This window comes from Hippichthys cyanospilos, chromosome 12 (assembly GCF_059441005.1).
Source record: "Hippichthys cyanospilos isolate Australia breed blue-spotted pipefish chromosome 12, RoL_Hcya_1.0, whole genome shotgun sequence".
NCBI classification, from domain to species: Eukaryota; Metazoa; Chordata; class Actinopteri; order Syngnathiformes; family Syngnathidae; genus Hippichthys; species Hippichthys cyanospilos.
Window position 1 is genome coordinate 15288130 of NC_142380.1, and position 27961 is coordinate 15316090.

Genomic DNA, 27961 nt, shown 5'->3' on the forward strand with positions numbered 1-27961 from the left:
ATTAAACTAATAAAGATTTTTGTTCGTCTGGTCGTCTATGAATAGGCACGTGACCACCTATCATTGTAAGTCACATGATTCAGGGGACGTCACTACCGTCAGCTGAGGAAAGGAGCTAGTCGGGTGAGTTTATAGCCTCGTATTTTCTTAAAAACTAAAATTCGAAATATGTTTTGAATAATTGTTTTGTGTTAAATCACTAAGTGATAGCTTCCGGTTGGTGTCGCAAGTTAGGTCACTCTGGCACGAGAATGTTGTGAGTTAGCGTCCTTCGATTGTTTTGCTAGCTGGTTCGACCATTCGAAAATAATCTTTTATGCATCCTTATACAATGTTGTCTTTAGGCTTTTTGAATAAACAAATGCTAAACTTAGTTGTATTAGGTTGACGCTGAAATGTAAGGTTTCTGCTGTGTGCTAGACTCGCTTCTTTGTGGCATTCAACAAAAGCAATAACATAAGTCATACGCGCGTTTAACCATTTGTACGACTCTAAATTGTGTTGAGCTTGAATTGTCTTTGTGTCACAATATCTCTAAATCGTGTATGACCCCCCCCCCCCGTGACTACGAATTGAAAACTTGCTTGGTCAAAGTATTTTGAATACATTTGCACTGATATGACTTCACGAGGCACGACTTCACGCCTGTGCACGAATCTCTTGTGAATTGCAGTTTTTGGATGGATGACTGATATCTTTTGGGTTTTAATTGAATATGCAAATGAGGATGACGTCTTGCCAAGCTACCAGGCAAAATAAATCGAGCTGCGAGTCTGAGAGTGACGGAATTTTCTGCAAATATTACATAGCTTTCAATAGTTTACCACGCTTCAGCATTAAGGATAATGTATGCGAATTTTTATTGATGCTCAAGTGAAGCTTTGCGAGCTCTTTGGGGCCAATTGCTTAGAAAATGGCAAACATTAATCATACGCCTGTCAGCCCAATTTTCATAAAATAATTTATGAATTACTCCGACATTCACGTTGCAAGCTATTCTCTGTTGATGAAGCTTCACTTGAAAAGTTATCTAAAGTTGTTACAAAATGTTGTAACATCTTTGGACAATTCTATAGCTTGCATGTTAATAACCTGTGACTCCAAATCCATATACGGTGGGCCCCCGGTTTACGAGATTAATCCGTTCCGCGGTTGGGATTGTAATGCGAATTCGCCGTGTCAATCCAAACCTATGTTAATTCACTAATGCAAATAAAACCCCGGTAAAAACATCAAAATTGTATATACATATTAAAAAGTGATATTAAAATAGTATAGTAAGTGCTACATATCTATATAATATACATGTATACAATTAAAAAAACATCATATATAAAGAATATGGAAAGGCTTTATTTACCTTTGCATGACGAGCTTGTTATCAATCAATCAATCAATCAAATTTTATTTGTATAGCCCTGAATCACTAAAGTCTCAAAGGGCATCACAGGTGAAAAGAGGTCATGTCGAGACTTCTTTTGAAAAAAGAAGTCATACAGAGACATCTTTTCGTTATAGGTACACAACAGCATCCTCTGCTCAAAGCTCCCAGGGGAGGAAGTAAAAACTCAAAAACCCCAATTTGGGGAAAATCAGAAATCTTCAGAAGGGACCACTGGTGGGAGGAGCCCCCTTCCAGGCTCAACAGGTTGAAGTGGATGCTGCGTGTACCAAATACAGATACACAATACAGATTACAGAAAGCATATTGTGCCATATAGTGCAATGATGTCTTGACAGCAGGCAAAGCCATTGGGCAGGAACCACCCCACAGTCCAGCAAAGTGGGCCGCAAGGTGGTCGATCTCATAACCCGGCGATGGTCGATCAGCACAGGGCCAAATGGGGGCATTCAAATCATGTTTCACCATTTAGCTAGCCTCCTCTCTGAGCCGGGAGAAGGGGGCAGGAAAAAGAAGAAAGCTGCAGACAGGCCCATTAACTAAATGCTTGTGAGTATAGATGTGTTTTTAGTCAGGATTTAAAGATTTCTACTGAGGTGGCCGCGCGAACTTCCATAGGTAGGGCATTCCAGAGTACTGGCGCACGAATGGAAACAGCCCTTGCTCTCGCGGACTTCTTTTTAGCCCGCTGGGTCATTAACAAACCAGCATTTTGTGACCAAAATTGTCGGGACGGAACATACGGTGACGCTAGGTCGACGATTTTTATAATTAATTAACAACACCTTAAAATCACATCTCCGGTGTATTGGATGCCAATGTAGGTCAGTTATAGTATTTGAGTAATATGATTGAACGTTCTTGTCCTTGTCAAGAGTCTCGCTGCTGCATTTTGTACAGACTGGCCTTGTTAGGCCATATTCCCTAGTGGGGGTAGCCTAGGCTAGACTAGGTTTGGCTAGCTTAGTCTTTTTCGTATTTCTTGATTATCTCCAGCTTATTTTCTGTAAAAGTCATCTTCTGCCAAGCAATTGTCCCTAAATGAACACAAATGGCCCACAAAAGCTTAATTTGAGCATCATTAAAATTGGGCATACATTATCGTTAACATTGCAGTGTGATGAGCTATTGAAAGCTCTGTATTCTTTGAAATTACATTCCGACATTCTCTGCTTGAGCATGCCCGGATGACTCGCAGATCGACTTGCTTTGCCTGGTAGCTTGGCATAACGTCATCTTTATTCACATATTCAACTCAAACCCAAAAGAAATCATTCATCCACCCAAAGACGACAATCCACACGAGAGATTCGTGCTCAAGCGTGAAGTAGTGTGTCATGAAGAGTCTCATTTGTACAAATGAGAGTTGTATTCAAAAGACTTTACACTCACAAGTTTTCAATTCGTAGTCACAGAAAAATATTCAAACATGTACAGTTTAAAGAAAAACAAGTAATCTACTGTAAAGTATTTATCAATGGGTCAAAATGACAAATTCCTTGTGTATTTTAACATACTGGACATGATTGTGATTGACCGATTAGTTTTTGTTTTGTTTGACAATAAAAAACTGATGTGTGGCTCATGTCACGTATTTTGAGTTCTCAAATAGTAATTTGAGAAAAATAGTTTACTGTTCAAAAAAAAGTCAAAGAAAAACAACAATAACGTGCTGCTTTTGGTATTGCCATCCAGGTGTTGCCTACCTGATATTCTTCCTTGCCAAAAAAGTGTATCTAGCAGCCACTGAAAATGGACATTCGCGGGGCCGTGGACGCTGCCGTCCCCACAAACATCATTGCTGCGAAGGCAGCGGAGGTTCGCGCTAATCTGGTCAACTGGCAGTCGTACCTGCAGTAAGTAATACGCATCATCACTTTGTTGACTGGTGGTAACACACAGTTAAATGGGGAGAGACTCAGTCATAGACTTGTGAGGCACTTCTTCTTTCTGTTATTTTTGGAATTGCAGCATTGAATGCCTTTTTTTCAGTGGCCTCAACATGCCCGAAATCTAATATTTGCAATTGTGAGTGTCATGTTGAATTCTATTTCAAGGATCCACAGCACAAATTGCCCCCAACACTAGCTTGACTCTTTTACACCAAATTTTGTGGCTATATCTACCCTAAGAGGAAATTGTCTAAATGAGGCATTTCTAGTCTTTTGTTTTTTTGAACACCTGTATAGTTTGTCACTACAGTACTGTTGTTGTATACTAAATACATAGACGTTGTTTCCTCAAGTATGTAAGTGTCATGGTCGCGTAAACTGCTCTCACAATTTGCAGTGGCATGTTGAAAAGCGAGACTTCTTCACATTGTTCCACAATCACACTCATAACTTAAAACACTGCAATCAAACAATCTTTTCCGATTTGAAACGAATGAAAAGTAGCCTACCATGGTGTTGGTCCTATATATCAGATACCGAGGATCATGGATCGGTTTGCATATGTCAGAATACTTGAAGATGTCACGCCCTTGAAATGAGTGTTTCAATAAGACAATGTCCCCAAATAAACTAGTAAACATGCAAAGTTTTGTTCCAAACCAACAAAATTAATGTAATGGAGTGACTAGCCCCATCCCCGAACCTAAATGTTATTGAGAACTTGTTGGGGTAATATAAAAAATGCTGTTGCTGAAGACAACCAAGAAAGGTAAATGAATTGTCGAATGTGGGTAAGGACTCATGGGAGGGGAATAACAACTGTAAAGAGCCACAAGTTGATTGACTCCATGACACACAGATTTGAAACAGTTATAAAAAAATTAATTAATTAAAAATCTATGGTCATACAGCTAAATATTAGTTTAGTGTTTAAAAGGATTACTAAATCCTTGAAACAAAAAAAGTTTGTACAAAATAGTTGAGGTTGTAAAGTCAACATCAGACTGCTATTTTTTGAACATACCTCATTCAACTAATTGCCTAATTGCACAGCCTTTAGAGTGTGTAGAGTATGTCATGATTCCTGTGTCTTGTAAGTTTTCTGAAAATCTGCTGCACCTATTGGTAACTTGTTTGCCATGTAGCAATAGAAAATCGCCTGAAAATGTAGATTAACATAGTTAGTCACATTGGATTGCTTTTATTTTGAAAACTACTGTACATTTAACATTTGTGGTCGTCAACAATCCTCACAGACTGAGTTGTGTTTTGCTTTCGAGGTTCCACTGCACATTTCACCTGATTGCCTTCCTGTGTGTGACAATGTATCCCTTTTTAGGAGTCAGATGATCTCAGCTGAGGACTGTGAGTTCATCAAGAAGTTTGAGGTGGCCAACTCAGAGGAGAAACAGGTCATCCTGACCAACGAAGGACATCAGGTATTTGTGTTCATTCACACACACATTTTCTGTGTGGGCAAATTACAGTACTAGTTACATAAATTTGAAAGTAATAGGTTTCTCAATAAGTTTACTGTCTGTAGCATAATGAGTTACTCAAGTTTAAGTTACTTTTAAGTTACATTTCTGGGATTAATATACTGTATTTCCTGTTGATCATGACGTTTTGAAAGGAAAATACACAATTTGCAACCATAGCTGGTATTGTAAACGTATGATGAGGATCTTGAACTTGTAACTACTATAACTACGATTTTAAATGTTTTCACGCTGTAGAGGGATATCACTGCTTTTGATTAATGCATACATCTATAACAAGATGTGTTTTTTAATATCAATCTTGATGCTGATGTTTGGTCCAGTAAATAAGACACCATAAATAAAATGATGAACATATGCGAATTCATATACATAAAGGAAAGATACGTTTGTATTGCCAATATCTGTTCCTATTAATCAGTGCCCATTGTTTGTTTTTTTCTGAGATATTGAAGGATGCTTGATGATTTGTCTAATAAATAATTATCGTAGATTAAATATAATTAACATTTCTTTGAACAAAACAGATAGGTACTTACTGGTGGGTAAGCAGTTGTGTTGGGGAAATATTCCGATGCTTAGACAATTCAGACATGGAGAAGTCTGAATTTGTTCACAAATATCTACTTTTCAATGATTTAAATAAACTAATTCAAGTAATATCGAAAGTTCTAAATAATACTGGACCAAAAATAATAAGTGCGATACCCATGATCTCAGGGACGTTTTGGAAAGAGCACGCTCTGGCACACTCACCGATGTAAAGAAACTTTGATAAGCGCCTGCCACTTGCTTCTGAAATCCAATAAGTTCCTGCTTCTATAAAAGCAGATGTCCTCAAACATGTCAATTTGCACAGAGTTGACAGTGGACACGAACTTTTTGAGTACCTTTTTATATATGTATGAGATGTGTTTCATTCAAATTAAGTTTTTCGGCCACTTAAAAACAAATGTAAGATGTCATTTGCCACGTCTGAGGCATTTTGGAGATAGCTGGCAGTTGTTACAAGTTAATAGCATACCGACCTTTTTTTTTAAGTGATGTGTGTGTGTGTGTGTTGAGTGGGGAGTATGTGCCTGAATAAGTGTATGCTGTCTCGGAATTGTGTTTTTTTTTTTTTTTTTTTTTTTTTAAACACATGGAAATCTGTTATTTGCACATGATCCTGTAACATTTCTGTCATTGAGGTTTTGTAAAATCAATAAAAAGAAGTGAAAGACAACATATTGTAGGACTATCCGGGCTAAGCTGAGTGGCTTCGTCCATTTTCAGTGCTACACACACACACACACACACACACACACATGCTAAACCTTAAGACATACTGCAGCTTTTCTGTAGTTCTATTGCCTAACACCCATTTGAAAAATGACACAAATAGACTCCCTGAAAATATGTAATAAAAGCAGAAATAGCTATTGAAAGAGCTCTGACCTGCGGACATGTTTTTATTATTGTTTTAAAAAACTGAACAAAACACAATTCAAAGTCTGTTGTAATTTTTTTTCGACCTGGAGACAAAGGTTTGGGTGGATTGAGAAAGAAACGAAAATAATTAACGACAACAGTCTCATCTAATGGAAGTAATGTCATTTGCCCGATTAGATTTGCCATAGCTAGATGTCATCGACAAGCAGAGGTCTTCCGCTCAGAAGCAGCCTAATTTGCATTTTGCTAGCTCAAAGCCAATCAGCGTGATTACCATTTTGCATCCCGCAATTGATGACACATTCGTTTACTTCGGATCTAAAGTGCACAATGACTTTTATTTTCATTCTTGAGTCTAGACACTGCTTTTTGCTTATGTTTGTTCCTACCTGTATGTTGTTGCATATATTTAGCATTTTTATTTCATGAAACCATGTCAGTGACTGGTCTCACAATGACTTCTCTGCCCTTTAAGATACTGACCACCATTTAAGAATAATTAAGGTGATTGTAAGAAAGGTTCTTTGGATTGTGAACTTATCATTGATCTGTGACCTTCAATAGATAGGTATGCGATTATCTAGTATGTCCAGTATGTATTGGTTTATTTTTGTCTTGTCAACTTTATTGTAAATGATGTCATTGAACGCTTTCTCGTTTACACATGGGAAATAATATTTTCTTGTGGGGCCAAAATTGTAACATGTTCCGAGACTGCGTAGACAACATTATATAACATAATATAACATAATATTTAGGAGTTGTCATTATATGTCTTTGTTTCTCATACAGTGTGCAAAGACCTTTCTGAACCTGATGGCGCACATCTCCAAGGAGCAGACTGTCCAGTACATCTTGACTCTCATTGATGACACACTGCAGGTACTCTGGACTGCTAGGCACAAAACTAAGTGGGCAATATAAAGTATATTTGTAAAATATTAATATTAAATTCTGGCATAAAATGTCAAACGCTGAAAACTCAATTCTTTACAGATGCACTATTTATACTAATACAGCACACATAACACTTAAATAAATGTTATTTAAAATGGATAGGAAATTTGTTTACATTCTGCCAATGCAGTGTGAAAATTCAACAATTTTTATTTTATGTATGCCTTTGTGTCTTTTTTTTTTTTGACAGTGTGACCATGACAACAAAATATTCTATTCCCCAAAGTTATAAAGCATGTTTTGCAAAAATTGCATTCCAAATATTTGTCATTTAACTTTGTTATGTAGAAGAAAGCATGCATTTTTATTTATTTATTTTCAATTGAGTTCATTTCCATCAAGAGTCTAATCCAGGGGTGGGCAAACCTTTTGACTTTTAAAATTTGCCAGCCGGGCTGGGACAGCAACAAGATACAATACAAACATATAAAATAAGTATTTAAAAAAAAAACTGCATTTGTTAAATGTAATACATATCAAACATAAACATAGCTAAAGTATTAATGTAATAACATATACTTTTGATTGAGAACAGTGTTGTTAATGACCCTTATTTGCCAGTGCATCAAAGTCAGGAGGTAATCCTGTTGTGGCAATTCTCAGAGCAGATCTGAGGCGTTCATCACTCATAACACTCAAAGCCAATCTGTGTCATTCAGCTCTGGAAAATTGTCAGTATTTTCAAGTAGCTCCAAATATGAAATAATCTCCTGTTTGAGCTCCCAGACATGTTGACATAATTTTCCTAAACTTAACAAGTGAACATTAAAATGGTACAGGTGACCATTGTTACGCTGTTAAATAAGTCCTCTCCCTGTGTTTTTCCTTTCAGGGATTCCATATCCAATATCTCGACATGAGCAGTGTCCTTTATACCAGTCATTGGTTTTGTCCAGTGCCAAAGAATATATAGAAAATGATGCCGCTTTATTGTTTAGCTTGCTAGTTAAATGTTCGTGAATTACTTCAATATGGCAAGTCACTGACCTGCATGATCAGTTATTTTTTATCAAATTTGTTCATGCTCTCAGAACATAAAGTACTTGCTCTCTACCTTGCACTCTTTAAGAAACTCCTCTGGGGAAAGGCTTGCTGGCTTTTGCTATTATGAATGGCAGTAAATAACTTGTCTTCATGTTTGCTTCTTGGATGGTAGTTGCTCGAATAAAGATGTTTTGCTAAGCCTGCACGCTAGCTACCAACCTGTTGTAGCTGTACGTGTTGGTGTTGAATAGTTGCTGGCATAACTAGACGCCTCGGTGGACAAGTGATGGCTACTATTATATTATTTTGAAACAGCCACGGTTTCTTGGCAAATAAGACAAACAGCCTTGGACCCGACTACACTAAAAAAAATATATATATACAGTGGTACCTCGGTACTCGACCATAATCCGTTCTGAGGTGGTGGTCGAGCACCGATTTGTTCGAACACCGAAACCAATTTTCCCATGAGAAATAATGGAAAGTATGTGTGCACAAGTAAATGTGCACAAGCAGTACATGATAAAGATAAAGATAAAGATAAAGATAAATAAAGCATTATAAACCATTTTGTATAATTTACTTACGTTTTGGAGAGTGGTTGATGGCATACAGGAATGGATGTGGAGAGGACGGGAGGGAGTTACTCCTTCCATGATGACGCTAGCTAACTGCGACGCGAGGTCGGACACTCGTACACCACGTTCATATTTTGCTATAATTTCCTTCTTCGGTTCAATAGTGGTCCTCATTGTTTTCCTCTTTGCCTTCCCCTTATCACTGTCTTTCTTTGGACCCATTATTAAGGGCTAGAGCAACACAAAAAAGTTTAAATCCGGGAAGAAATACTCGAACAAACGTCTTACTCCGCTGGCGGTCTGAGTTGAACTGGCGTTTACCCGCTGGCCGAGAAGGGCCGAGGAGCGCGTTCGGGTCGGGTCGGCTCGGCTCGGCTCGGCTCGGCTCGGCTCGGCTCGGCTCGGCTAGTCGAGAACCGAAAATCTGTTCGAGGTCCGATGCATTACCTACTTGAATTTTTTGGTCGAGCACCGATTTGGTCGAGTATAGAGGTGGTCGAGTACCGAGGTACCACTGTATATATATATATGTATATATATATATATTTATGCATCCATTCTTTCTTAAACACCCTACACTCACTGTCAACTTGTTTTTCTTTGACATTGATGCAGATGAGTTCTAACCTGACCGGTAGAAGAATGATAATTGAAAATGGCTCATTTGATCTCTCTCTTGCTGTCTTTCATTCTTCCTGGAGGTTCTGTAAAATGATGTCATTGTGCCTACTGTGACACCTGGTGTTGGTAGTCTGTCAAGTCCCGCGGGCCGTAGTTTGCCCATCCCTGGTTTAATCACTCAAAATAAGAAACTACTTAAGCATAAATGGTCAAATTCATGTTCTGTAATGTAAATAATTACTTATACATAGTTTGACAAAATAAGAAATAATGTTTAGAGTTGTTCTTGAAATTGTCCTTCAGAAAATTCACAAATATTGTTTTTGTATTTTAAGTATCAAATGCAATTAAGAGCGGCTTCATTGCCATGTTTTAATGATCGTTTTGGTGTTTTAATAATCAGAAAATCAAACCTTACATTAGACTCAAATTTTTTAAGAGGTTTATGTTTGAGCCCCAGAAGCACTCTGTTTAAAATGGCCAACGTTCCTTCAATCTAGTGCCATATTTTATTTAAGTCTGCATGTATCATGACATTTTTGGTAAAAATACATTCCAAACACTTGGGTGCTAATTAAAATATTTAATGTGATGCAGGAGAATCATCAGAGGGTAAGCATCTTCTTTGACTATGCAAAGAAGACAAAGAACACGGCCTGGTCCTACTTTCTCCCAATGCTGAATCGCCAGGACCTCTTCACCGTCCACATGGTAAGTTCGCCGTTTATCTTTGATAACAAGAGCCTGCTAGGTCAGCCTTCATCTTAAACGTCTTTCTCAGCCATTTGCAGCAAATTAACCTTTGTCCACCAGCCGACTAAAACTAGTGAGGCTTCCTAATCATCCGGCCATTAATAATTCCTCACAAAGCACAACCTCTTGTCAAAAACAGGCAATTAATGTGATGTTACCCTGGCAACCTTTAGAAATGGTTAAGGACCACCCAGTGATTGTGCAGCCTGCGATAAAATGAGACACCCTCAGCATACAGTCATTGGAAATGCTATCTCACCAGCTTTAATAATTTAGCGTTGATGTGCACAAGTTCAATGCCTGTATCTTATTTTACTTCATATACATTGCAAGTTATGAATTGCAGTTAGGGTGGTTGTTTTTACATTGAAGGAACACATGAAACAACCTTCATGTGCAGATACTGAATGTATTGGTAAATAACTACAGCAAGCCTCAAAGAAAACATAGAAGTAAACAATAATACGTAAATATGTAGACACTTAAATTATAGAAAATGCCTAAGGCTGACTGAGAGTGACCTCATTGTTACCTTGTGGTTGCCTCCTCTGCTGTTGCATAATTAGACCCATCTTACTAGTCTGTTCTTTTGCTGTCCTGTATTTATTGTAGATTTACAATTGGTGGTTTTTAATGAGTTTAATTTCTGTTATACACCAATCTGTAAGTAAAGCCAGTATCCTACCGAGGAGCGAACACTGGCGAGTTTCCGCAAACATATACATTTCTTTGTGACAAAGGCAAGGGCTGGTGACCTTTGGAGACCTCAAACAAACCCGGGAGGAGATTTAAAGAGCTTCACCCCTCAGTGGGATACCAGCTTAAGTGACATCAACCTTGCATAGTTCTTATGGAGGACCGTGCCAAAAATGCCAAAATTAAATAAATAAAAGTTTCCTTAAATAATTAAATAAAAGTGTTGTTAATGAATTAAATTAATTATTTAGTTACTAGTTCATCAATTAAACACGTTTTATTAATTAAGTCAACTTGTCATTATTGACTCAAATGTTTAAGTAATTAATTAAATATGGTATTAAATAAATCAACTTTTCATGAAATGTATCGTTTATTAATTACCAATGGTTATATGTAAAAAAAAAATACATATATATATATATATATATATATATATAGGTAATTATTTTTCTGTATAATTATTTCATGGTACACTGTTGCAGTCTTAATCTGTCAAATTTGCCAAAATTTGTCAAAAATTCAGAGTTAGTGGGCAGGGCCAAAGCCTGTTTAGTTCAGATCTTCCAATTCAATCCAGTCCATTGCTATGGCCCGAATTGGTTGGAAACATGGCAGCTCCGATGACAATTTTCAAGAGCGGTAGGTAGAGATATATTAGACCTGGCTGAGTATGTGGAAGCAGAGCCTGCAGGAAACGATTTCATACAATGTAAAGTGGATGAATTTCAAGTTGTTGACACAGTGACTAAAAAAGTACTGTACTCCACGCTGGTTACTTGCTCTGTCTTAGCTTGAAGAACAGGGTAAACAGTCAGATGTTATAACCTGCCCATCAAACTTTGACGGTAGAGTTTGACAGATAAAATAAATTAATGAAACTTTGCAACACTGAACCATGAAAAAATTAATTAAAAATTAAAATCTATTTGATTATTATGAGTGGTAATTTACACATTTATCACATATATTTACATATGTAATTAACTTTGGTTCTTTTGGCCTTCCATAGATTCTAGGATTGCAACTTTTAATGAAACAATTCCGATAACTTGATTATAGAAAAAAGTGGAAGCATTAGCTTTGTCTATTCTCAATAATCAATGGGCTAATTTGGTAAAATAATGCATTTCAAAACTATATGATATTTTCAGCTCACAGTAGATTGATTCCGACTGCTTCAAACTGTCAGATTGATGCTGTTTCAATCCAGCCATAGATTTACTCGGGATAATTATTCCTTATGCCTTATACAGTATATGTCTTCTCTCATCCTTGATGTCATTACATAGGCGGCAAGGATCATTGCCAAGTTGGCTGCTTGGGGCCGTGACCTAATGGAGGGAAGTGATCTGAATTACTATTTCAACTGGATCAAAAGCCAGCTCAGCTCACAGGTATGAGATTCAGATTTTTGCATTGAATCATGCAAATGATGTAGTTGTCTTTCCAAAGGCAAAATAATTGCTATCTGTCTATCTATCTGTCTATCTACTGTGTCTGTCTGTCTATCTATCTGTCCGTCCGTCCGTCTCTATCTATCTATCTATCTATCTATCTATCTATCTATCTATCTATCTATCTATCTATCTATCTATCTATCTATCTATCTATCTATCTATCTCTCTATCTCTCTATCTCTCTATCTCTCTCTCTATCTATCATTTATTGTCAAACTAAACAAAACAGAGAATTACACATTCTGTACTTACACATAGTAACATATAGTTAAGTTTTTGTTCTTTAGTTTACGTAATGCCAATGCTAAATAGCGTCATGTTGCTGCGCCATACAGTAACTCTTAAAGTAATGGATCAAACACAAATGGTGCAGCAACATCCATACTTGCATCCATTTTCTACAGCCGCTTATCATCACAAGGGTTGCTGGATTCTCATGCTATAATAACATTGTACAAAAATATCACGGTATTGAAATAACAGCTCCAAAACTTATTTTTTTTGGAGTAGTTGCCAGCCAATCGCAGGGCAAACAGAGACTAACACCCATTCACATCCACACCTAAGGGCAACTTCATGGATACAAACAATATAACAGTACTCCTATTTTCTTTATCCCCTGCGTAGAACGAATATTTTTAGTGCCACGAGGAGTGCAATTGGTATTCAAATAATTCACTCTGACAAAAATTGTTCAATTGTTTTTAATTGTCACTACTGTACGTTTTTATGAAGTACAATTTACAGTATGTAGAGGTATTAAATAATACACATTACTACTACTACTACTGTTCTTGTTTTAGTGAGGGATGGCATTTCTATTCATTCCAAATAATAATAGATGATTTAAGATGTATTAAGTGACAAGTGTGCTCTCCTGAGCAAATTAAACTTGTATCTCAATGCATTGCAGGTTTTTTTAATCATCCCTTTGACATTGACATGTTTTTGTTTATTATTTTGGATAATTGGTTAATTAATTGCAATAAAATTCATGCTGATATTTATAAAATGAGTGATCATTATTATTACATTGAAAAATGATTTCACAAATTGTACATGCAGTTTTTATGTCATTTATAAATGACCTGGCCCACCAGTCTATTTTAAAGTGAAATCTGGCCCTTGAGCACAAAGGTTTGCCCTCCCCAGTTTAAGACGTCAGGTACAATTTTGTTTTGTTTTGAAGCTTTGTTTTCAGGTTCAGTTTGACCTATTTTTGTTCATTTCAGTTGGAAAATTGTCAACAAAATATAAGCCAAACTAGCTACCCAGAACAAAATGTGTTCTACCTCGTATATTAGACTGTATTTATTGTGTTTCACTGACATTATCACATACTTTATCGGGGAAAATGTGCATGCACTCCACATTTTGTAATTTTGTGTCTTTCTCGTAATTGCAGTCTGTTTTTCATCTGTTCCTGTCAGAGCCTATGTAGTTATAGTAATTGCATTTTTCCTTGTATTCAGACAAATCAGCATTTGTGTTTGTGTTGAAGAGCTTCTGGAGGATTTTTGAATTTATTGATCACTACTTCTCTCAGCAGCACTTTTGCCTCCAAGGGATAGATTGTTTCTTTTGTTTAATTTGTTTATATCTCATTAGAACCTACATGGTACAGGTCCAGACATGGGCTCAGGAGCAGGAACAATTTCCCCCAGTGAAGTGAGTATGAGCGAGTTGCATCGAAAATTAGCTTCTACACGCCTATGGGACTTTCAACTCTTCTCCATCTTGCCGTCTCACTTTCTTCATAAACAATTTCCGATTGCAGGGGTGTTTATTCTCAGTAGACAGCACATAGCTGGGGGTTCACCGTGTTGCCAGCATGATGTTTGCTGCCGCTGGTTGCTTTTAACCGTGCATGGTGTAGAAGTCACAGAATGCTAAAAGCGCATGTCATTGTGAATTAAAGTAGCACTCACATAGTGTGGCATTAGCAGCAGCAGCATCCATCAGTTGATTTAATACGGTTCACTATTACTTCCTCCCCTCCAGTACACCTAATTATTCTGTGAAATATACTCGTAAGTTGTATATTAACCTATCTTTTACACCTAGGTAACCTCCACATCTCCATCCTTCTGTTGTCTTCACTTGATCCGACTTTTGCTTTTATTCATCCGATTAACAAGATCTTCCTCCTCCTTTTCTATTCTATTGACATGATTCTTGCCCAGGTGTGATGGGACTCTTTGCCCCAACTTCCTATCTGCTCTTCTTTTCGCACCATCTTGATGAAGCATGTGCTGAGGATGTACACTGACAGAGTGCATGTGCCGTACCTTGGGTAATGCTGCTGCTGGTGGTGGTGGTGGTGTGATGCAAATTTTTGTACAGTGGAGACTCCAAGATCCAACACCTTCATCAAGCTTCAAAAATAAATTTCTCATTCAATTTGCAATGTGCTAATGACTTTAAGCTCAGCTTGTTCACATGACCAAATTCAGAAAACAAGCTAAACCATGATTTGTCATGACCTGAGCTATGAGCAACTGCATTGTCATTTTCAGTTGAAATTGAGAGTGAAGTGGCATAATGGTCGTTCCCCCAATCAAGGTGATGAAAAACAACTGTATTTAGCTGCTGAATCCATATTCAACAAATCCAATTTTATCATAATGACAATTTGGAGGAACAGAGGAATCCAATAAAATAAACTTAAGTCCATAAAAAAGGAAAGCAGCCTGTATTGTCTGTTTCTTTTCTTTGAAGCTGATCAAATAAATCACAATTTTCGACTTTGTCGGTGTCCACAGAACATTGCAAAAAGAATGTTTGATTTGACTTCCTCTTTAAAAACGTGTACCGGTACTTGCCACATTCTTTTGGGATTGGTATTCTGCTTTTCCCAATAAGACAAACAAGCTCAAGTTTTCATCGTAATATCCTTCTCAAATAGTTATTGAGATCTGGCATGAATATGAAATTATGACATTCTGTCAATTTTGCCCAAGTTTTGTATCAAAGAACTGTATAAAACAAAACTAGCATGCGCTATGCTATTCATATTTCGTGTAACCCCTGGTAGACTTACCTGGTAGACACTGGAGGATGTAAGCGCCAATACTTAACAACACTCGATGGGCAGTAGTAAATTATTTTGAATGCACATGCTGACAAAATGTGTGTGACCTTTTGAATATTTTCGATCCCAAAAACGGATTATCATAAATTTCATGGTTAATTGTAAACTTGAAGGTGTTCAACTGGAGCTTCAGCTGTCCCCATCTGCTTGTCAACTTCTCTGTGTTTCTCAGCCTGTAATAACTTTCTGAGAAAAAGCTTCACTGGGAGCAGGCTCGTGATTAATATAAAGTAAGGTAAACGTTTGTTGTGTGTTCTGATCTTTGCAGAGTTCTCAGTATGTCCAGTGTGTTGCCGGCTGCCTTCAGCTGATGTTGAGGGTCAACGAGTACAGGTTTGCCTGGGTGGAGGCTGATGGGGTTAACTGGTGAGTGTTGCATCTTTTTATAGCATAAAACATTTATTAATTGTACTGTTTGGGTTTCATAAAATATTAAACTTGTTTTAAAAAGATGTCAACCACTGTGAAATGAAAAAAAAAACATTTTCTTGAGTGACAACTCGGAGAGTCATCATGGACAATAAACATTGTAGGGTTACTCTAATACATATATTAATACATATTAATACATTTGTCGATCATTTTGTTGATGTAATCAATGAATTTCAAAAACAATTTTGATTCCATCCCTTTATCTACAAACAGGACATGTTGCCCATTGCTCTTTGCGGAGTGAGCTCTGCTAGTTTGCACTTGCCCCTCTGTCTAACGTGAACTGATCTGCTTACACTATGCATGCAGTTAACACTGTTCATTGGCAAGACTTATTCACAATAACGGTGCCTTCCTCCCAGGCCAATTTGACATAGTCCGCCTGTTGAGATCTACTTTGCAGTCTCTTTTCGGGTGAAACTGGGTGTGTTCCCATTCTCCTCCGTTTCTGAACTTTCCGTGCAACAAATGCAACATATTTAAAGGGGTAGGAAGTGCCACTTTTATTGCACGATGGATGGGAGCCGGCTGCATTGACGCGTCTACCAAACTGCCAAATCTCTGTCTGGCCCCACCCAAAACATGTCTTGACATCACCAATTGCCAGACCTGCGCATGAGAGCCAAAACAGAACCCAATCTGTCTCCTTGTATTGAGAACTACAGAAATGGGAGAAAATGTACTGCTGAGGCTGATAATTCGAGGTATTTGTACAACTGTAAGCTAGGTCTCTAAATGATAAATCATTTGTCAAAAATTTCAATTGAATAATTTGATAATACATCAGTTGTCCATCATAACAGCTCTAAAACTTTGCTTTGCATTTACTGTGTAGTTAGAGTCCATTTGTCGCAAATTTGCTCAACTGGATGTGAAACACAGCACTGATGTGTCTTTAGACTGTCTGCCCTAAAATATTTTGGACATTGCTGCTGTGGCTTGATTCCAGTTCAGTTTTGTCATGGAGACGATTGGCAGTCCTGCTGTGTCATTTGCATTCATGTCTGAGTCCATTCGGCCTTTCTGCACATTGTATTCCCGGGCCATCATTAGGCATAATGGCACGGCAGCATGGAGGCACAGCGCCATGGACCTCAGCCATTAGGAAAGATGTGCACCACAGAGAAGTGGCTCATCAGCATTTGTTTTTGTTGATCTCTCTCGCCAGCATCACGGCGGTACTGAGCAACAAGTGCGGCTTCCAGCTTCAGTACCAGATGATCTTCTGCGTCTGGCTCCTGGCCTTTAGCCCACAGTTGTGTGAGCAGCTGCGGCGCTACAACGTAGTGCCTGCGCTGTCCGACATTCTCCAGGAATCTGTCAAGGAGAAGGTCACCCGGATCATTCTGGCTGCCTTCAGGGTATGTGTGGAAATCCTTCCTCCCCAAAACCATTTGAAAACACACTGAAATATTCCTAAAGTCTTGCACAGCACTTTTAACTTGTAATTGGGCCGCGTTCTTTATTGCCTCTGGGTAGCGCATCCTTAAATGACTCTATTAAACAACAGAGGAAGGTGATAAAAGAAAACTAAGTCCATAAAAGATACATAAATACGATTTATATGACAATGCTGCTTGATCAGCTGCCTGCTGTCATTGCTCCATACTGGCCATGAATATTTCATGAGGACTTGCTATGGGAGAGCAAAAATCCCCCCAAGTTTCAAAAGGCAAAATAAAATATATGAATGTCAAACATTCTTCTCTCTCTCCCCTGTGCTGCCTCCCCCCCTCCCATCCAGCCATTTAAGCATAACACCACAAAAAAAAATCTATAGCATACCCAACTACTTCGCAAAGGTTATTTATTTATTTATTTATTTCCTAATTTTTTTGCAGTTAATGGAGACCAGAAAACCCTCACGAAAATTGAATTCCAAAGTAGGATTAAATCGATATCATAAAAAAAACTATGTGTATGTATGTATGTATGTATGTATGTATGTATGTATGTATGTATGTATGTATGTATGTGCGCAAAAACGAAAGATAAAGGAAATTCAACCAGCCCATCCTTGTTAAAAGCCAAGATTTGTGCCCTTACAGTGTGATGGAACGCACCTAACAAGTCTTGTATACTGCACTATTTATCGCACTACTAAAACTAATTAAAACAAAAGTTAACTTTAATCACTTCTGTACACAAATGTGCAATAGTTTTTTTTTTTTTTTAGTTTCTTTTAAATATATTCAAGAGTGGGGTAAATTATAAATAAACTGAAATATTGACATTACACTAATATGTTCACCCACCTATATCTTATATTTAAACTTATGTTAACCCTTTATAGGGCACCGCGGCCGCTTTCGGCCGACAGCCTTAACAGGCAAAACAGCAGAAAGTGTCCATAACCATTGTGTCCATAGCCATTGCTTAAATTCTAACATACCCCTACTTTTCTCTAAAACCCTGAAAATTCTTGTCTGCTTAGGACTTAAAAATAGAAAAATGTGTGCCCAATAAAGGTCATTTTGCCTATTTAGATGCTTCTAATGTTCACCTCGTTCTTAATGTTGCGAACGGTGGATTTGTTCACTCCCAAATGGCGGGCCACGGCTGAGTAACTTTTTCCTTCGAGAAGTATCAGCTTCTCAGCAATTGTCATCATTTTTTGATGGTCTTTAGACTCAGTACAAGCCTTCGCGGCAGCAGCAAGCTTGGGAGCTTTTGCAAAAGTTCATTATGTAATGAAAAAAAAATCCTTGAAGTCGTGAATCTGCGTAATGGAAAAAAAATCAGCGATGTGGTGAATCCACGTAATGGAAAAAAAAATCCACGATGTGACGAAGCCGCGATAGTCAAACCGCAAAATAGCGAGGGTTCACTGTATGGCCAAAGAGGCCAATTCTCTCTGCTACCCGAACACTGGAGCTGTTTTAATGTATGCTGTGTCTCTCTACACCTCATTGACAGAATTGTCTCATTTGTACAATAATGATGTTGGGTCTCACTTAAGCATTCTTCAACAAGTTGCTTGTTTCCAAAGCAGTATAGATTTTGTCTTCTCATTAATGCTTGTCCATTGCATCACAAGTCTGCTTAAAAATCGGTGTGCTGCAATCTGATTGCTCACTAAATCAAATCACAGTGGGGAATAGAAAAGGCTCGCATTTCGAGATTAAAAAAATAAATAAAACCTTGCTTTTTTATGAGCTTTTGTCCTGTATTGTGGGGCAGAAAAACAGGGATGAATAGTGTGTGATTGCATGACCAGAGTTGGAGCTGAACTGCATTTGATCGCAGTATGTGAACACTCACTGACTGAGAGAGCCGTTAATTCCCATTCAGCAGTTTTCTTCTTTTTTTCTTCCTCCAAGAGATGCTGAGGGACGTATGCATTATGACTGACGTACCTCACCTCATTAAAAGTGAAGGCGGGCAGTGAATGCAGACCAAGCAGATGGTCTTCTCAGTGTGTTGTGGCGAGAAGGATGGCTCATTGCAGCTCTGCCTTACATATTTATTTAATTTTTTTTTTTTTTGTAAAAGACCGCGGGGCTCTGAATTTTTTTTCCATTCAAATACTCATCTGCATGTGTGGCTGTTTCTCCCAAATGGCCTCATTAGCAGATGAGTCGACAGAGATCGACAGATCCTTCAACTTGTAGACACAAAAGCTTTCTCGCTGCTGTGGTCACTGCATTATTTCCAATTCTGTATGCTATCTTGTTCGGTCAAATAAAAAGGTTCAGTTAGACCACCTCCAATTTTTATGCCAGGAAGTCACTAAGAATTAGTCGAGAAATATAGCGATTGTTTAAATAGCATAGTTCTGCAAGCATTTACAGTTGCATTTCAAAACAGTTGTATTTCAGATGATCACCGATATTCCCCTTTTAAATGAAAGGACCATGAACTTGGCAACAAGTCAGGGAATAGCAGGTAATTGATGGCTGGTCACTAATTGACCTTATAAATATAACTCTAGAGCAGGGGTCACCAACATGATGCCCGCGGGCACTGGGTAGCCCTCGAGTATCACATGAGTAGTCTGCAGACCTGTTCTGCAAATAGTTTACAAGTAATAGAACATGTTACTAATGATTATGCATATATGACATATATGTTACATATTAGACTTGATTTACATATTTACCACTGCTGACTCCCTAAGATACTAGTCTACTATTGGTCGCCGTCAAGGGGTCATGAAGATGCTGGTCTGCTATTGGTCGGCGCACGGGGTCACAAAGATGCCTGCCTAAAGACTTGATCTCATTTGAGAGTCCTCTCAATATGGTATTTATTGTGCATTGTAGTGCTTAATTTAAACTTTAATGGTTAGCCATGGGTCCCAAGATTGTTAGTGATGTTAAAGAGAAAAGTAAGATGATGATTTATATGGAAATAAAGATGGAGATAATCAAAAAATACGAAGAAGGCTAATCTAGCCTAGCCTAGGATACCCTCACTAGGGAATATGACCATAACAAGGTTGTCACGTTGCTCAAAGATAAATAAATCCTTTATATATTTTTTATATATGATGTTATTTAATTTTATACTTGTATATTATATATACGTAGCAGTATACTATAGTTTGCATGACAAAACCCTCTGCTTTAATCATCGCAATACAGTGATCCCTCGTTTTTTGGCATGCAGAAAACCGTCACAGCACGTCTCTCCGCAGTATAGCTTTTTTTTCCCCCTCAAAAAAAATCAGCACTGAGGGCGTGATAGACCAAAAATTGGAATTAATTCAGTTTGAAATGACTGAAAATTACATTTTGACTGCTAATTAATTAAAATTTGCACAAAAGTCATTTACTTAAGTAGTTTAAAGTTGTAGTTTAAGTAGGCAGCATTTTTTTTTTCGTTGGGTTGCACTCAGCATGTAAGTTGGCTGTGTTGCCCTGTGTGCCAAGTTATTGCCATTTCTTGTGTGAATTTCTTTAAATTCTTTATTTTAGTTTATTATTTGTAAATATCCAGTCTTGAAGCCTTGTATATATTTAGACATGTTTGACCGAACATAATGAAAAATTGTGATTAATAATCGTGATTTCAATATTGACCAAAATAATGGTGATTATTATTTTGGCTATAATAGTGCAGACACATAATATATCAGTGACAGCACATCAATTCATTTTCACTGATTTTTGTACATTGGCAGAATCTCCTAGAGAAGTCATCGGAGAGGGAGACCCGCCAGGAGTATGCATTGGCAATGATCCAGTGTAAAGTGCTAAAGCAGCTGGAGAACCTTGAGCAGCAGAAGTACGACGATGAGGACATCACAGAGGACATCAAATTCTTGTTGGAGAGGCTCGGGGAGAGTGTGCAGGATCTCAGGTGCCCAATGACACTTTTAGTGTTTTGGACTTTCTTGACTTCAACTTTTGAAAGACTTGATTTGACTTTGACTTGGCTTTCATGAGAGTTTTCTTGATGAGTCTTGCTTGGTTTTACTTAAAAATCCGCATTTATGATGAATTCGATGATATTCATGATTAAGAATTATGCTTTTGCTCAAAATCGGGGAAAGTCAAGGCCTCATGCTCGGTTTAAAACTTCGATAATGGCACAAAAAACGATGGCATCATCTGTCAGTGTAAATCACAAAGACAGATAAGCTATGATAACTTCACAGTGTAGCTGTCCGAAAACTCGTCCAATATTGACGTTTTATGTCAGTTATGCAGGTATTGAGTTGAATGTATGTATTGTAAAATGTAGTGACTTTGATCGTTACTGGCTATATTGACAATCTTACTTTAAAATAATATGACATAAATAAAACAAATAAGTAAAAATGTTAAAATCTTTTGCTAAATACCCATTTTTCCACATTATAAAAACTTTTATTTTCAAACATTATACAGTACAACACAGCATTTGTGACAGTAATAAACATTAACAATGTTAAAATAAATAAACGGAATCAACACAAACCTTCACTGAGCAAATAAACATATTTGTTAATTATTTCTGATTAAACACATGCAATTTAAACTGAAATATGGGCACTTAGTATAAAATTAGTGTACATTATATGTGCTCAACAAAATTTTTTTAAATGATTCGAAATTAACTACCCTCTGTGGTAGTTGATTTCAATTCAAGCATTCAACAATTATGTGTATTAATCAGTAGCACAATGTGGATTCTGTCATTTCATGTTGACTGATTAGAGCATTTATCTCCCTCACATACACACACGCTCACACAAACGCTCTGACTGTTGCTCTATCTATCCACGTGTGTGTACATATATACACAGTATATGTATATGTACTGTATATGTTTGTTACTGAAGCCGACAAACCAAGAAGTAGTTAATGTCTAAAATTTTAGACCAAAGAAATGTTCTTAAATTTCACTGGTGAGACAATAAAAGAAAATATCATTTTAAGGCAGAATTAGATGGCACCACATCCACAGATTTTGTTCCATAGTCAATCTTTGTTTTATTCATATTTTATATGCTGCTGAGTATTGCACGGGTCACATCTGCGCTGGAACCAGTCTATAAATATAGATTTTTTCCGTTCTCCATCTAAATGAGTCATGTTAAACCTTTTTTTTTTTCTTTTGTGGGGGAGTGACACCGATTGAATGGATGGTCATATACAGTATGACTACCTGGCTAACTTTGATTGGTCGTTTGGTAAAATGTTGGTTTCAGTAAAGCTACTCTTAACAGGTGTAATTTAACTAAAAGCTTATGTATCCTCACATTACAGGGTAAATGTAATTTGTTTCTACCCACCTCTGGCAAACAAATATTGTGACTGAGCATGATGGTGTAACTTGACTACTACAGTAACTTGCCTTACCCAAGACATGACAGAATTCAGTGGGGACATTTGCTGCAGTAACTTGTGACTTTATTGAAACTTGAAGGTTGCGGACTTGGGTTATAACTTATAAATATGTGACTTACTCCCCCCTCCAGTATAAGCCAATAAACCTGAGCAATCTCGTTTCTCACATTATCTGCAAACGGCAGCTCGTTTGACGAGTACAGCTCCGAACTCAAGTCAGGCCGCTTGGAGTGGAGCCCAGTGCACAAGTCGGAGAAGTTCTGGCGGGAGAATGCAGTTCGCCTCAACGAGAAGAATTATGAGTTGCTCAAGTAAGACTAAGTGCATACTGTGATCCCTTTTGTGTGTGTGTCCCCGTGGCTGTTTGAAACATAACTATCTTATTTACGTCAATAGTCATGTCAAATTTATTTATAAAGTCCTTAACCACAACAGAGCATTTAAGACAAATAGCTGCTCTCAAGTACAATTAGCTGTAGAATGCGTCATCCATCCTTCCATTTTTTTTTTTTTGTAGTGTGTCCTCAGTAGGCATACAGATGATCTGAGACCTATTCTATCTGACTTTGTTCGATTGATACCTATGATGTGCGCAGTTACAGTTGATCGAATTTCTTTCTTGTTTTGTTAAGCAATTAAGTTTGTACTTACAAACCATCAGTAAATCATGCTCTAAGACCATTGTGTATTTTTTTTGTTTAGCGTAGACATTGATGGGGCTGAACAAAAGTGGAATGACAAAATTGTCTTTTTGTGTGCAGTATGTTTGAGATGTTTGTTAGTTGGCTTTCTGCTTAATAGAGTGGATGATTTCATATCGCACAACTTTATCAAGGCCAAATTTGAACCGACTCCTTTTCAGCTCATATAGCCCTTCTCCCATATTTTGTGGAGATCTTGTGATTTTTTTTTATCATTCTGAAATAGTTCTCTGGTATAACATTGTGCAGATTGTATCAAAGCAGTTTAACAGTGACACATTTGTCTGCAGCAGAAAATTGAACCCGCTGCTGTTTCCCAAACAAATAAAATCCAAGTTGCTAATCTCTCAGAGCCATCTTTCCTTTTTTTTTTTACTTTGTGTGTCTACATTTATTTTGACTGGACAAACTCATAAATGTAATAAAACAGATAACTTCATATTGTTCTAGTCAGAGGTTTTCTTTACCTACTACCCTTCATTTGTTCCCTTTTCAGACTAGACAACTCTGGTTAATCTTTAGGTTTATGTTTTACCTCGAGCCTCTTAAGACAATATAAAAAATGGTCTGACACCAGACATCAGCTTGCCTTTTACAGTAGCCAATATACAATTATGTTCCAATTCCCATATTCGAAAATGTTTTGGCTTTGAACCATGTTTTGGGGAGAAAAAAAAATTGTCATCAAAACCGCACAACATTTTGATGTTTTCGCAGTATCAACGAGCACTGAAATCTCAGTACTTGTACTTGAATGTTCTTCCTCTGTAGGATATTAACCAGGCTCTTGGAAGTGTCCGATGATCCTCAAGTCATAGCAGTGGCGGCACATGATGTCGGCGAATACGTGCGGCACTACCCACGCGGCAAACGGTAAGGCGGAAATTTTCGCTTTACGTCTTCTCCTATACCCTCACTTTTTTTCCCCTTCTTACTATTCAGAGTGATTGAGCAGCTGGGCGGAAAGCAGCTGGTGATGAATCACATGCACCACGAGGACCAGCTTGTGCGCTACAACGCCCTACTGGCTGTGCAGAAGCTCATGGTCCACAATTGGTATGAACACGGCGATAGCCATTTAGGGGCAGGCTCACACTTGACAATCTGACATCAGAACATTGGCAAATCTGGCTAATGTGCGTGTGTCGCTACACTCGCTGTTGTCCGATGCTTATAAAAAAACAACATAAAAAACATGGCACTTGTATGCTGAGTCACAGATGAAGCACAATGGATTTGATTGAAGCGTGCTGTGTTGCTGCTTTGAGTCTGAATCTTTTCCAAAAGACTCACCCATGGAACACTTGAGCTCAAGTCTTATTTCCACAGAAAACACACTCAAAAAAACACACTTATGCTTCAAGGTCTGATTTTTTCTTTTTTTCCTTTCCTCATGCAAACCAAACAAGGGAGAGCTAGATACCGACCTATTTTTTTCTTTGCAGAGCGTTTTCAAACACATAGAGCATTGCGATCCTCTGCTGTCATGACAACACAGTGATTTTTTTTTTTTTTTTTGCAAACTGCTCTTGTTTAACCTTTCTTTGTCATGTTATTTTCATGTTTTCAGTGTTTTTAAATTCTCAACTTCTACTGTCACCCCACCAATGGAGAAGCAAGAAAGTATTATATTGAAATTGTAGCTACCCCTCAGATCACTGAACAAGCAAAATATTTTTAGATGAACGCTTCATCTTTCAGATTAGTATCATCAGACGTGTGTGCCATCATCTAATAAGATGAAAACCCGTTCTGCTTGCTAAGTGAGATAATCTTAACATCTAAGACTTGAGCTCTGTTTCTACTTTCTCTAACTTTGGTTTGGTTCAACTTGGGATTCACGAAGCTGTTATGAAAGTGTCTGTGAATTGAAGCGCTTCTTTTCAAAGTCTCAGAGAGCTACTTTGTGTGATATGCCTTGGAAAGACAATACAACAAATCTAAAAAATTCAACACAACTCTGTTGAAATGACAGCATTTTGTGATTTGAAAAAAAAGGGACCTAATTAAATGCATTGTTTTGTTTTGTTTTTTACTGAACATAATGTTATTGAAAGTTAAAAAAAAAATCTATTTAATTGGAGCAAAACCACATCAATAGTCACCATAAAACAGTTAACTTGTTTGAAAAGGATAAAGCCAGAATTATATAAACTAAGCCCTTGTACTAGGCAGGTTTATGTGTATTTTGACTTATTTAACGGAAATAAAATAATCTAAGATCTGACATAGTGTATTTACTAATAACATATGACAAACTCATACATTCTACAAGGTCCTGCATGTATGCATTCTCACTGACTTATAAGTGTTTTATATTTATATATAATGTTCACATCTTTTCACTTGAGTGCCTTATATATATATATATATATATATATATATATATATATATATATAAATATATATATATATATATATATATATATATATATATATATATATATATATATATATATATATATATATATATATATAATACACACACACACACACACAATTTCCCACTTGTGATTTAAAAAAATGTTTGGCATGTTCCTACTGTTTGAGGTGGTATCGCAGTCATAACGAGACAGGAAAGGCGGCTAAATGTCAGCTCTTCTGGGGCAAAAATACCGCTAACCTCCGCTTTCTTGAGTGTCACAAGAGACATTTGATATTTAGGTGAGCGTCACCAAGCTACTTATGCAAATGTTACTCGCTAGAAAGAGGAGACCAAAGGAAATGATCTTTGAAAATAATAAAGTTCAACACTTGATGAAGGCAGATGGCGGTATCGCATGTAAGACATTTGATAAAATGACATACAAAGTTAACAGTTAGCACACGTTTCTGATAACTGGAAGGTGAAGCTAATCAAGCTAATCAGTGTTTCTTTGATTGCTGTCATTTTTCTGGAAATGCTTGTTGAAATCCAACAATCCTTCAGATACCATGATGCGTTAAAGACCTTTTTTTTACGTTATGACATTTTTTTTAACCATTAATCAAATGCTAAGCTAAAGTTCACTTCTTAGTGTACAAAGTAGGGATGGGACTAGACACCAATGCCACGAGATGACATATCGCACTAGATTTAGTCCACGAGAATGAAACTGGGGGTTTGTCGCAAAATTTGTAATATAAAATGACTAACAACAGTTTTGGGCCGTTTGACATTCACACACAGCCTTAGGCTAGGTTCACATTTGCAGGGCTGGATGCTCAATTCAGAATTTTTGTAAAATCACATTTTTTTCACGAGGTCATTCATGTTTCCAAACAAATGTGACCTGTGTATGAATGCTAAACAGCCCAAAACTGTCCCCCATGCACAGAGGACATCATGACGTCACACACAACTGCACACAACAATCAGATATGTCTCATTCACACTGCCATCAAAAAATCAGATGCAGGTCAGATATGGGTAAAAAAAATTGGAATTGTGTCACTTCAGGCTGCAGGGTGAACCCCCATCGTCAATGACACAAAATTAGGCTGGTGCTTTAATTCTCTGATGATTAACAATTAGTTTGATTGCTTTTTTTTACACAGGGAGTACTTGGGCAGACAGCTGCAGTCCAGCGACCAGCAACAGGCACCGGCTGTGGCAGCTAGAAGCTGAATTGTCTTTGTGTGTGCGTGAGCGTTAACCGTGTATGTATGTGTGTGTGTTCTCTATTTAATGACTCACAAGAAGAAGCAAGGCATCGTTCCCAATTAGCCCCACTGTTCGTGTTGTGCAATGTCTGTGAATAAATGTATAAATTGTAAGTTTTGCCTGTTAAATATTGTGTATGATTTGCCTGCAATAAAGGTTATGAAGTCCGCCACTTCTGTGCGCTTTTGTGTTTCTTTTGTCCACACTTTGAGCTGTTGCTACGGCAACAGAAGGCGCTACCTTTTGCTGAATGAATTTCCGGGTCATCTTAGATTTAACTGCCTTTCATGTCGAGAGTGCACAAGTTGACAAAATGTGGTTATGAGGTTCTCTTCCAAGTGCTATGTATAATGCAAAACTTGAGGTATTGTCTATAAATGAACTAATCCACATGAAGGTTGTAGACTGAGTCAAGCGATGCGCCAATCAGTCATAGGCAGCTATGAGGCTGCTCAGATAGTCAATTGAATCCATTAGAAATCATAACAAATCCTGATAAATTCAAGTTCTGGATAAAATTATCAGAGGTGGGCAACACAGTATTTTGCTGGTCTGATGTTCGTCAGAGCCCCGCCCCCCACTCCTTCATAAATTTTTTCAAGCCAGAAAAAAAAATAACATCAGTTCGTCTGTGTATTTTTGCCCACCCTTCCGCTATCACTAGAGAGCTATTTTTTCCCTAGTCCGTCAGTGAAATCGTCGGTCTGTCGGTGCCACCTCGTTAAGAATTTAGTGGGTGAAATTTGCCAATTATTTCTATGCAGATGTTCGTTAGGTGCTAATCTGACTGCATTTACTACACTTTTTTTTCAGTATTAGAATCTACACTAAAAATTAATATCAGATCTGATTTTGTAGTTATTCTGCATTTTAATCTGAGAATTAAGCCATGTATAACATTCCTCATTTGACGGAAAATCACAATTGCTAATCATGTCCACTGGATGGCTGTTATTCGATACAAGTTGGGTCTCTCTTTATACCTGTCTATCTTACATTTTTAGAACACGGGTTAATTATCATTTGTCTAGATTTCATCTGTCATATA

General features: G+C 37.5%; 1 protein-coding gene across 2 annotated transcripts; it reads left to right on the top strand.

Moving 5' to 3' along the window:
• Positions 1–73: 73 nt before the first annotated feature.
• Positions 74–27085, top strand: atp6v1h (ATPase H+ transporting V1 subunit H). 2 transcript variants are annotated; one of them, XM_088430150.1, is made up of 14 exons: positions 74–123; positions 3098–3258; positions 4634–4733; positions 7017–7106; positions 9962–10075; positions 12106–12210; positions 13882–13941; positions 15633–15730; positions 16965–17157; positions 20919–21097; positions 22755–22880; positions 24042–24143; positions 24213–24326; positions 26808–27085. In XM_088430150.1, the coding sequence occupies exons 2-14, from the start codon at positions 3155–3157 to the stop codon at positions 26875–26877; spliced, it is 1455 nt and encodes a 484-aa protein (XP_088286276.1). In that variant the 5' UTR covers positions 74–123; positions 3098–3154; the 3' UTR covers positions 26878–27085. The 2 variants fall into 2 exon arrangements, with proteins under 2 accessions (XP_088286276.1, XP_088286277.1); XM_088430151.1 differs by lacking the exon at positions 13882–13941.
• Positions 27086–27961: the final 876 nt, after the last annotated feature.